At 41.5% G+C, this 12518-nt stretch overlaps 1 protein-coding gene across 1 annotated transcript in view; it reads left to right on the top strand.

Annotated features, from left to right (window-relative positions):
• Window positions 1-12518, top strand: part of DERA (deoxyribose-phosphate aldolase) — a 42988-nt gene that overhangs the window by 27991 nt on the left and 2479 nt on the right. The window contains exons 7-8 of the mRNA XM_057390004.1: window positions 7528-7640; window positions 11061-11210. Of these exons, the coding sequence (XP_057245987.1) occupies window positions 7528-7640; window positions 11061-11210 (263 nt within the window). The remainder of the gene's footprint in view (window positions 1-7527; window positions 7641-11060; window positions 11211-12518) is intronic.

The raw sequence follows: 12518 nt of genomic DNA, 5'->3' as shown, positions 1-12518 counted from the left end.
AGCTCTCTGTGGAAGTGAATACAGTGCTTGGTTCATAGATAAGGGATATGTAACACTGCTGCGCTTCACCCCACAGCAGCATTTTCCAGTGTAAATACTTATCAGATCCCTCTGCATGTGATTTGATGTTGGCAAAGGCTGAACACGGAGTTCCTCATCCCTTTTTGCTGTTTGTACCAGAAGAAAAGGTGCAGACATGGTGCCACCGTCACTGCCTCTGCAGCTCGGCACGTGACAGCTCAGTCACACATTCGGGGTTCTGCTTGGCCACCTCTGCTTCCCAACATGGGAGTGTGAGTCAAGAAGCTGCTCTGAGAGTGAGGCTCTAACATATTGCTGCAAATTTTACATAGATAAAATTTTACATAAATTTTACATTTTTTTCTATAAGAAAGACATGAAATGTACAGTCTCAATGAACAGTGACATTTAATAACTTGCCACTAAATACCTCTAAATATGAATCTGTATAGATGTATACATCTAACACAAAGAGAGTTTGATACTCTCTTTCTTTGATTCACGGCATTTCAGTAAAAAGAGTGGAACGCCATAGTTCAAAATTACAATATATRTTTAGTGTAAGCTTTTAAAAATGTAAAACCTATACATAAAGTGTGGATTTGAAGATTGGAATATCATATTCATTTTGTCTGGACTGGTGAAATCAGTATGAAATCATAATTTCTCTGCTAGTTTMAATTGTTTTTTAACCAAAACCCATGCAGTTGTTTAATCAGATTATTATTGGTTTGAGATGCTCACCATAACTGTAGACTGTGGTAAGATCAGCATGCAGGCTGTTGACAAAACAATGCTCTGGCTTTTAAAATACCTTTTTGTGAGTTGCTGCCTATTTCTGATGGTGCTTATTGGTCTTTTTTATTTCCTTCATTCAAGTGGTGCTCAGTAGATGTTAGGCCAGAAAAGTCTGACTGAATTTATCAGCAGCTCGCCTTCATAAAGCATCCCTTTGAAATAAAATTGTTAGTTTTGCCATGTAAGCATTGTTAATAATGCAATGGGAGGAAAAAAGGATTTCTTAAAAAACCAGAAGTATCTTTCCCTGACCGCCAGCAGAGAGGTGCCTCCTGCTTGGAGTGCGGCTGCACAGTCAGGGGTTTTGGTTGTTTTTTTCATTGAAGGGAGATGGCAGGTTTTTTGGTATTCAGGCTGCCTGAAGAGCTGGAAACATTGCAGAACAACCCTGCTGACAGGGGTGAAAGCATCTGTCTGTACCTGGAAGTTCTCACCTACACTACAGCCTGCACMTGTGAGCTTTTGCAGTTTTGCCAGRTGCCTGATTTTCAAAGTGGAGAAAGAAAAAGGAAACTTCCTGAGGGGCAAAACCTTCTGGAAAGCAGGAGCTGTAAGTCAGATTGGTGCCTTTTAAAGACAAGCATAGCTTGTGCCATGCAGCCTCACATACAGGTAAGGCCATCCASGGTGTATTTGCTGCATCAGGAGAATCCAGGATGGCCCTGATAAAATCTTTGTGTTTGCAGCTTGTTGGCATTGAAGACCTTTGAGTATCATAAAAAAAAAAAACAAAACTAAACGTGCCTCACATGTAATCACATGGTTACCCAAAGTGGAATATTCATCCCTTCATGTAAGCCCTCAAGAAATCTGTTCTACCTGATTTGTAAAAGCCWCGTGGAAACAAAACATCACAGAGGRGTTTGGTGAGATCTGGCACCTTATATTTTTTGGTTTTCAGGCAAAGCCAAAAGCCAAACCTTTGACCATTCCAATTGCCTGAGGAAAATACCTTTGATCCTGGAAATGCCCCAGGWACTGAAGCCTTCACCTGTGCCAGCTGCCTTTTATTGTAGGGAACAGTGTGGAACAGGGGCTGATGCTGCTGCTTGTCCTCTGCATGACAARGAGGCTGGGTGCTGGACAGATTCTGACTGTGGCATTAAAACATGGACTTYTAAATCTCAAAAATCAATCCTGCCTTTCTCTGGGTTAGAGCAGSAACAGAATCTTAAACTGCTTTTAGCATCAAGTGTTGAAAAACACTCAAAATGACATTGAAGTGTCAGGATTTTGGCTGTATTATGTATGGTGGATTTTTAAAAATCCTTAAAATTCACAGCACCTTCTTGATAAAGTAGAATGATTTTCTACTTGCKTTATTCAGTGTGGAGTATTTCCAAATTGATTTTAAACAGCTATCTCTTCAATTTGAGTAATTTTGTTACAAGCTAATAGACAATACATAAGTGTACCTGAGATTTAATGTTAACATATTTGTTTCAAAGTTGTTATCAACGTTAAAAAGCACAAAGCTAAATGTGGTTGCTAAAACATGGAATGCAATATGCCATGTAGTGCTGTGATTCTAAGCCATCATGCATATTTATTATTTTCTTCCAAATTGCASTGCTATTGCTGGTAGATAGATCAGGGTTTTAGCCTCAGTCTGTAATATGTCATGTACTGGACAACATTTTGAGAGGCTGAGATGTATTGATCCAAAACCAAGAATGCCAAGAGGGAAAAAGCCTGACCAGTGCTGTTTTAATTATATCACAGTTTAAGMTAGTTTATCATTGTTTAGATTAATTTAAGTGTGAATAAGAAAGTGGTGCAATGCATTTGAGTGTTTGCAAAGGAAGCTCAAAGGGGGAGATTTTSAAATCAAGCCCAGTTTCTCCCCCAGCATTTTGCTTTTTCACCCATCCTAACCCAAGCACGTGGCTCGGTGCTGAGACCCAGAGTKCTTGCATTCAGTCTGAGAGGCGAGGCCAATCTTTGTGTTGCTTCATCAGAAGAAAATTGAGATTGTGGTAATGAAATTTAACAAGGGGATAACAGGCATTTCTTAAACTTCTTTGTTGTCCCACAAAGTCACTCCTGGGAGGATATGCTGCTGCTTCCTCTTTGGGGAGGAGGAATGATAGTTCCAGCAGCACATAATTGMCTGAACTCCTGCACCCTGGCATCTCCCAACATCTCCCATCTTTTCTGCGTGGCAATGTGGGAAGGTGACTGGGGGCAGCTTTCCTTCTGTGCCTCCATGTGGCTCCAAGCCAAGTGCCACCCGTGACAGGGGTTCCAGCTGCAGTCTCTGGACCCAGAGCACATGTCAATTATTTATCTTCTCTTTCTCCATCCYACATAAGGATTGGGTGGGAAGGAATGCTCTAAAAATAGCAAGTGCCTGTGCTGTGTAGCCGAGCAACAGAAGGTGGTTTGGCTCTTCCTGTTGAACCTTCTAAAGGAATGTTTTAAATGAACACACAAGAAACTTAYACTAATTAAGTAATAGTATTCTGTGGAGACCTGTGGTAGACACTGTAATAGTGCATTAGCAAGCTATGCATAATTCAGCAATGCTGAATTCCTTCAGACATCATCTACAGGGAATTTTGCATGAGTATGGACTTAATAATTTGTCCCTTTGTGTGCATGTGTAAGTGTTCCTAAGGGCATCATTTGGTCTGCAGAACCCCTGTTAGTGGAGGTGCTGTACAAGAAAGGGAGCATCCGTTCTGAGTCCTGGAAACCAAGCTGGGATGATRGGATGGGTTTTCAGAAAGGTTGTCTCACTCGTAAGCAGACATTAAATGTGGAAACCATTATGGCATTTTTATTTCTTTTCCCCTCTGCACAGTCACCTTTTCAAAAAGGGTTGCAAAAAAATGGGCGGTTCACAACAGACCAAGGTATAGACCAGCTTTCAGTGTTTCATCTTGCTGCTGGAGCAGGATAAGGACATGTAAGCAGGACAATTAGGATGACTGAACTGACAAGAATTAGCTGCTACATTAGCCTTTTGTGTCTTGTATCTCTTATTTTCACAGGGCTGTTGACCTGGTCACCTATAGTCAGGCTAATTGTGCAAGAATCTGAAGACCCTTAGTTTGGGTGCTCATAGAATACAAAGATGACTTGCTAGTGGGACTTTGTGCACATTTGATATTATGGTGCTATTTTGTCACTGCTCYCTTGTCAGCAGAAGCAGCAGGTGGGTTTGCAGGTCCTCTGAGCAGAATCCACTCTTTGCTACCAGTCCTGCAAGTCTTGGGAGGGTCTGTGTTGTCCCCACATCACTGCACGTTGTTATCTSTGAGTCGCAGCAATGAAGACATATTTGTGCTCCTTGTGAATGCTTACAAAGCAGCACAGCATAATTGTCCCTTGGCAAGCATCTCTCTCTGAACCATTGTTTAAAACCGCCAGGCACATCTTTGTTCTTTATTAAGACTAAGCCAACAACACTGAGTCTGTAGTTATCAGGAGATAATCATTCCCCAAGGGCATTTGAAACACTTCACAACCAAAAGGTTGTGATTACTMCACGATTGCTATACTGCTTATTATTCCTCATTGCTTAATTATGGAATCAGAGTGTGTTTCCTGGATGCTGTCATCTAAATAAGATTCTCCACTTCTCGTGCTCTGCTTCAGTGTTACATGGGCTGTAAAGCTTTGTAGAGTTTCCAGTTGGTGTAGAGGGTGGCAATAGGGCAGGCCAGTTCTGGAAGCTCTCCTGACCTTTTGGGAGACCAGAGCATTCCATCCATGCCCTGCCAAATGCTTGCTGGGAGGCCTTGGGTAAGTCCCTCAACTTCTGGATACCTCAGCTCTGCAAATTTGAGTGCCACTGTCAACAAGGCTGTGATTCTAGAACAGAAATATTGCAGGGGATTTCTGTTTCAATCAGTGGCCTGTAAGGTGTTGAACCCACAGCCTTGGTGTTATTGGCACCACGTTCTCACCACTGAGCTCATCCCATCTCCCTGGTTCAGTGAGTTGTACATGACTCGCTTTGAAATGAAATTTGCTGTTGTGGCTTYACATTGGGAAAAAAGAGTAGGAAGTGCAGTCTTTTCCAGGCTCAGTGGGCCTAGAAATCTACCTTGAATAACTAATTTTGTAAAATCTTTGATTTAATGCTTCATTGAACCATGTAATCTACTCTAAGGAAGAAGAAAGCCATTCAGTGTGTATTTTAGCCTTAGCCTTGATTTTTTGAGTGTATACATTCGCAAAAATATGAGAGGCTGGGTCATAAAACTCAGGTTTCTGAATCATCACCTAAATTTCCAGGTRAAACTCCTGAGCTTCATTCCTTAGACTTGTTTTTGAAAACTTGAATAAGAAGTAGACTTAGTGGAACTCCCTTATTATTACAAGGCTGAACTTCTGCTTAGTGAGGAGCCTTTTATGGCAGMGCTTGATTTTTAAATCCTGCTTTTCACTGCTGAAACCTAAACGTTAATAACACCTTCCAGTGTTTCTCTCTGTGCTGTTGTGGGTCCTCTGTCTTCTGCAAGAGGCTGCCTGCAGTCCTGCTAGCAAGCTCTTGTGTCATAAAAAGAATTTGTTCRGGAAATAAAAATGTATTGTTTTCATTGTTAGAGGATGCTACTTAATTGGCTGTATGTTTGTCTAATAATCACATCTAAAGCTGAATATTCTGGTAATAGCCTTAAGATATTATTTAAAAATAAATATATAAATGCACAACTTTTGTACTAATACTAGTTTTTAATCTCTTCTTGTTTCTATGAAGTCTGAATGAGATTTTCAAAATTGAATAATAATTTGATCCGTTAATCTTTTGAAGCTAGTAATTTTATTTTCCCCTCTTTGCAGTCTCGGAGGCTCGCAAATGAATAGAGCTTCATTACTGGAGTCTGCATTTAATAACCATTATCCATTATCTTGTAATTAAGACTCCCTGTAACGAATCATGAGGACAATGCAAAAATACATAGTACATTTCTTTAATGAACTGGAAAATGTTCATCTTGTTCTATTTAGTAATGAGTTGCTGAATAGTCGTTAAATCCACTGGAGAATAGAACTAGATGGATTTTGAAGACTATCTTGAGTTTGTGGTTAATCTATTAGAATTAAAATTTCATCTTCTATTTTTATCAACAGCTGATTAGAAGTCATTCTGTTTGACCAAATTGATTAGAAGACCATATACAAGGGCAGCTGTTGTTTAATGAAAGTTTTTAATGAAACTGTACCATAGAGACTTGTAATTATAAGACTTATAAAAGCTTTGACTTACCTTTTAGTAGAAAAAAAAGAAAAGTATTGCACTGAAGGACTTCAAGTGCTACATTTCGAAAGGGAAATTAAAAATATAATTTGGTGATGTTGAAGTTTCACTTCCACTGYTCCTTGTTTTAATGTGCCTATCAGATGTCCGTGGTGTCTCTCTGGAAGAGAGTAGCTCTGAAAAGTGTAACTCAATTGTCTCTCCTGTGTGCTCCCTTGTTTGCAAAGCTCAGTCAACTATTAATTGCCTYTTTTGCACGTTGCACTTTCTCTGGAGCTGGAATCTTTCTTGCAAATAGCTGTTTCTCTYCAGGATGGAAGCTGTCACAGGATGGTGCAATTGAATCACCACTGGGCTGAGGTAGTGCCTCGTCAGGAACCCTACCAAATGTAATCTTAGAAACCTTATAAAGTTGGTGGTACCATTTGGTTGTGTTTAAATCCCAAGCACAGAACCATGCCTGGCTTTGTGTTGCCGTGCCATGGGCTGAGCGCCAGCTGTGTGCCAGCCAGCTGTGCCATCAGGAGCTCTCTGGAGTGTGCTGCTGCACCATCACAACGTAGTCAAGGCAACTCCTTCCTTGGAGCCAGTGCTGAAACTTCCCTTCCTTACTCCAGGGGATGTTGTAGAGGCATCATCATCCACATAAGAGACAAAAATGGACCCTAAGCCAAATTTGAAGTGGAAGCAGATGTGGTTCCAATTGACTTAAGTGGATGATGCGCTACTACACGATGTTTGAATTATCCCTCTTCTTCTCCCAATTACTTTTGATAATTAATGATCCCACAGTACACCTTTTCTAAGAAGTAGGTTCCTAGGGATGAAGTGCGTCCTAATGAAATTAAAGAAGTTCTGTCATTGTGTTCTGTCAGGGCACRTTATTTTTTGTKAGTTTCTTAGSTATTTGTTACACTGTGCTTCAGGATTTCTTTTAAGCCAAGGCAGAAAAACAAGAGTACACAAGAWTGTTACACAAGACAGGCASTGGAGAATATTGTTCACAAATGAGRAAACAGAAAAWAAATAAGCCAAGGCTAKCTCTTGTTCTCTAAAYAATAYGGAGYTTTGACCTTGTTACTACRTTAAATCAGACCATGGCTATAAGTATGGTAACTTGCAATGTTACAATTGCAAAATGCAGAAAAGGGGAGTTTTCCCTTGGTTTACAGTGTTACACAGCTGGTTTAGTAAATACATATGAGATACCTTTTCCTTCTATTAAAAACAGCTGCAGGAGATAGAATACCGGACAGTAAAACATGAGATTAAGTAGATGCAAAGTTAAATTAAAAAAACCTGATGAAAATAATTTCTGTTCTCAAAGATCCTCATGGAAATACTGAAATGTTGGTTTGTATACACCAGAGGGAGATCCATGAAAAGGAATATTTCAGAATTGTTGTGAAGCAGGAGGGCATCTTTGAGGCTGTGAACTCTGTGCATGCAGAGTGACACTTGTTCTAAAACTGTTATAAAACATTTTGCTCCCTTTTCAGGTTCTGATTTTATAAAGACATCTACAGGAAAGGAGGTGGAAAACGCGACCTTTCCMGTTGGCATAGTCATGATGCGAGCCATTAAAGAATACTACTGGCAAACTGGCTACAAGGTAGTTCTCATTTCCTTTGTAAAGATTAACCAAACAGTTTCACTCAGAAAGAAAKTAGAATGTGATTGGATTGATTTGCTAATATTAATTCTTTTTTCTTTTACTTTTGTCTTTTCTCCCTTGAAGCATTGTTACTTCATTCCATAAAAGCTCATGCAGTTAAAGCATTCCCTGCTGCATTTGGATATGAATTTTATTTTGCTATTTAAGTGGTTATGTCCATTAATAACACAGCAAATCTCAAACTGATAGTGGCTGACAYGCTCCCATAAACCCCAGCAGAGCTGTACAAATTTAAAGCCATCAGGAGTCCGTCCAGTGTGCACAACTGTGTTTTCTGACTTTGTTCAGGCAACCCAAGTGACACAGTTTGTGTCACTTTGTTCCCTTGCCTGGGAAGCTTTGCAAGGGGACAAGGAGGCAGATCCAGGGGTATCCTGCTGCTTGGGATGGCAGGAAGGAGAGAGGGGACAGGCACTTGAAGAACATTATGTCCTGGTATTTAATGCTCATGGATCAGGTCACTGTCAGCTGAGGTCAGTGGAGAAAAGGGGAATGTGCAGCAGAGCCGGTGATGTCTGTGCGTTCATCCTTTTCTGAAACGTTGAGAAAGGAGCAGGAGGTTCCCAGGAGAGCTTGAGCCACCTCTCCCTTCCTTTATCCGTGGGYAGATGGGGCTGCTGGTGAGATCTGGTGCCGGTGTTCAGCGGGGGCTTTGTCCCCACCTTCAGCTGCAGGGGACGAAGCTGTGGCTCTGCCAAGAGCCTCTCCCCATTTCTGGGCCCCCTTCCCTCCTCTGTGGCTTATCCTCCTGTCCCTCTGCAGGTGACCTTTCAAGGTGCAGTGGGATTAGCAGCAGGATGGGGGTGAGATGGTTCCAGGGGCTGTCAGAGCCTGTGATTCCAGGTTGGAGCTGTGTCCATCTGCTCTCTGTACCCATCCAGATGAGGCCAGCACGGATMCCTGGGCTGTTCCCACTCCTCCCTTCCCCACACAGCTCCAATTGTCCTGTTTGTGTGGGAGCACCATCACTGCCCCAGCACATCCCTGGGGCCCGGTGCTGCTGCCACGAGCTGTGTGCCACAAGTTGGTCCCTGCTGCATTAACCCAGCTTTGTCCCCATAATTGGATATAAATGTTGAATTCACCCTCTGCTTTTAAAGGACGCATTCAGGGTACAAAATGTGTTATTAAGAATGAGTGCTTGTGTCTGTGTGCATGTGTGTGTCAGTGAATTAGATGTAAACTGACTTCATGTACTTTTATTAACTGAAGACAATATTATCAGGGACAAGGAATTTCTAAATGGTTTCTTTAACAAACTAATTTTGCTGCTGTAGGGATGCTTTCTAGCAAGGCGTTGCCTGGGAAAAACAGGTTAATACAGAAATTAAACTTCTTCAAGGAAAGGAACAAGTTGCAGAGTAACATTTATTGACTGATAAGCTGTGGTGGTGATATGAAAAGTGTGCAATATAATGGGAAATAATCTTTTCCTGTCATTATTGAAGGACATACATAAATTGGTTTTTCTGTTGGGAAAACCCCCAATCCAGAAAAACTTATTACTTTTAATAATGTAAGGTGAAGAGAAAATTCTTGAGGAGATGAACTTATTAAGCAAAATAATGAAATGCTGTGAAACAGCAGGAAAGTGGTAGCTGGACTTTGTACTGCTCTTGAATTAAATTCCAACCCCCCCTTCCTTTTTACGTTTTTATGGCAGTCAGATGTGCTGTTTGGAAAGCTGGTAAATGGAGGGCAGGACAGGCTTGTCTTTGTCAGCTTTTTTTGCAAAGAAAAGAGCTTTCAGAATTTGCTAAAAGRGGAAGGAATTCTGAATGATGGTTTTAATTCTCTTGTTAACTCTGTTCTACTGTTTTTGCCACAGATTATCTCAAAGAGACCTAGTATTTCTAGGAAGAAATCTAAATTCAGATTTCATTAGGATTTCTCTTCCTGAGGGAAAACACATTCCAACTGTTTTTATTTATTATCCAGAAGATGCTTTTCCAGTCGCTGTGCTTTAAATTCTTTGTGGAAATCTAATGTTAACAGATGTATGCATACACTCACACATCTATTTGTCCATCCACAAAAAAACACAGTTTTCGTGGTTTGGATTTATCAAGCTTTTCCTGCTTTTGTTCCTTTTTAATCTTATTGGAAATATGCCATTATCACAATGCTCCAGCATGAGAGAAGGATTTATTCTGTTTGTTGGTCCTGAAATCACTGTATAAAAAAGATTACCAAATACATTTAAAAACAGATACTTTCTGATTCCACTGTTATATCCATAAGGCACAAAGAAATCCTCAATGCAGTGAGGTTTCAGGAGCTTACATGCAAAAACAAAAAGATAATTCCTGCAGAATGTAAAGGTTAATGGCAGGAGGAAATGTAGGAGGAATCACTCTGTGCTACATGTTGTTCAGATTATTTTTTTTTTTAATGCAGAAAGAATTTTTCCTGATTCTCCATGTTTTTCAAGCRTTTAGGTAGCTGCTACAGGCCAACATTTTGGCATTTTTGATGAGGGATTTGATAGCTGTGTGTCACAAACTCTGTCTGGAAATGAGATGTGTTTAAATGGCACATAACCAAAGGGCTGGCATTAGGGGTGTGTGCCAAGTGCACAGCAGGTCCATCATGGCACTCAAAGCATGCTTTACCTCAGAGATTTAAGTTTTATTTGGTGTTTGTGCCTTTACTTTTGTGGCAGTTCCCCTGACCGGGTGTGACACACACCTCACATTGAATGACTGAAAGCACACCCAGCCTGTGCTGGGGGAGRGAAGTTTTGCAGTTCCTGTGAAGTGCAGACCTTTCAATTTTTGATAAAGACAGACCTAATTTAATTCCCATTTGRAAAATTTTACTGAGAATTAAAGCTSTGAGAGGTTGGAATGYACAGGCAAATCGTGTCTAACTGTGCTGCCTTTTTATAAAGCACAAGCAGCTCTCAGTGCTGTCCACGGGTCAGCTGCCTCATGTGCAGCATCTTTAGGGTCTTTGTTGTGTATTTGTTGTTCTGCATTTTGAATAGATTGGCAGTAGGTGATTATGACATGGGCACTGTGTAATTATGCAGATATCCCAGTCCTCCCTACACACATCCCCTCTATGGGCATGCTTAACTAAAAGCATTCCTGTTAGACCCCAAGCCCAGCTCTTGAGAARGTGTGCAGGGGTCACAAGTATCACTCCCTCAGGATGAAAATGTTTACCTTTGGCAGTGATGGCTGAGGTTTGACAGCTCCCAGTGCCAGTGCAGCTCTTGTCCTGTTTTCAGTCAGATCCTTACCACGGGCCCTTGGAGACTGCAGGTGAACAGACAAGACTTCTCTTCTAGGGCTGCTGATGAATCAAAATGCAGATTATGGCACTTCTCTTTTTGTTTTTTTTTTCTCTCCAAAGGTTGGGTTTAAGCCTGCTGGGGGCATTCGGACAGCCAAAGAAGCCATCACGTGGCTGATGCTGGTGAAGGAGGAGCTGGGTGTGGAGTGGTTGACCCCAGAGCTCTTCCGCCTGGGTGCCAGCAGCTTACTGGGGGACATTGAGCAGCAGGTTGGTTGTGGGCAGCTTACAACTTGGGGAGAACAAAAGTAACCTTTCTAAGTGTGCTGGCTTCATGCTTTTGCAGAAATGGAACGTGCATGTGATTTGTTATTAATGACAGGGCCACTTCCATCTCAGTATTTCTGTGTGTTTGAGCTGTGTTGCAGACATCTGGGACCCCGATGCTGCAGCGCTGACCAAGGTCAAGGCCATGTTTGCAGTGTAGTGAGCAAAAAGGCTCAGTTTGTGCATGCAGAGTCCTCAGAGTCCTTTTCAAGTGCATGGGAGTGCTGTCCTTTCACTCCCAGCTGTGACTGAGCCTCTGAGTGCCTCCAGACCCTTTGTGTCACTGTGCCTCAGCTGCTCACAGTGTATTTCCATCCTGTGGAGGAAGCCACGTCTCATCCTGTGTGGGCTGCTGCTGCTGGGGAATGTTTTACATGTTGATTGTTGCCTGGGGAAGRAGTTCCCAATGGGAAAAAGGATTCTGGCCTGTCTATCCATGACCTGCATCCCTGGCACAGGGCATCAACCCCAAAGGATGCAGCATAGCTGGGAACACTGTAGTGTTGTAGGAGCTACCAGAACCACGTTCCTTAGGTCCAGGAGAAGAAGTGATATTACCTTTAACCACCAAAAAATTCTAAGAGTCTTTATCCTGTTGCTGCTGCTGGGAAAACATGAGGTATAGGGGATTTGGGGAAGGAGAAAAGCACCAGTCTTTTCCCTTTCCTTACCTTTCCTAGCAATTGAAATACTGACATGTTTTAAGAAGTTCAGAATAGCTGAGAGATGTCAGGTTAATATTCATGATTGCTGAAAACCCCTGGCTCACTCCTGCCATGAGATTAATATTGGCTTGCTCCCTCTGCCTCACTCTTGACCTAAAATGATGTCCCTGGTTGTGACAGAGCTTTCTCCTTGCCACTGCCATCACTGTTGAGAGTTAGAGCACAGCCATTTGTTTTGATTTCTTAAGGGTTGTATCTTTTATCTGCCAGGGATTGCACAAACACCCCAGCTGTGACCCAGCTGTCTGAAAACAYGGAAGATAAAATGTCCCAATCATTATATTCAATAAAACACAGTGGAATAGTTAAAACCAGATGACAGGAAAGCATTGACTTCTACCTGGCTCTTTTTGAAAACTTAGTTAAAAGCARTAAGAGTCTTTGCTTTTTACTTTTTCTTTCCAAACACAGCAGCAAGAGTCCCCTAAAAACAAATATATAAAGGTATATTGCATCATATTTATGCACACACACACAAACAAATATCTGTCATCTTCATCTTGCATGCCTTTAATTTGTTACTTCC

The sequence above is a fragment of the Malurus melanocephalus genome, unplaced genomic scaffold (assembly GCF_030028575.1).
Source record: "Malurus melanocephalus ecotype Western Australia unplaced genomic scaffold, MMel_1.1 scaffold_22, whole genome shotgun sequence".
In the NCBI taxonomy this organism is placed as follows: Eukaryota; Metazoa; Chordata; class Aves; order Passeriformes; family Maluridae; genus Malurus; species Malurus melanocephalus.
Note: the sequence above shows the minus strand (reverse complement) of the source record. Positions and strands in the feature narration are given on the sequence as shown.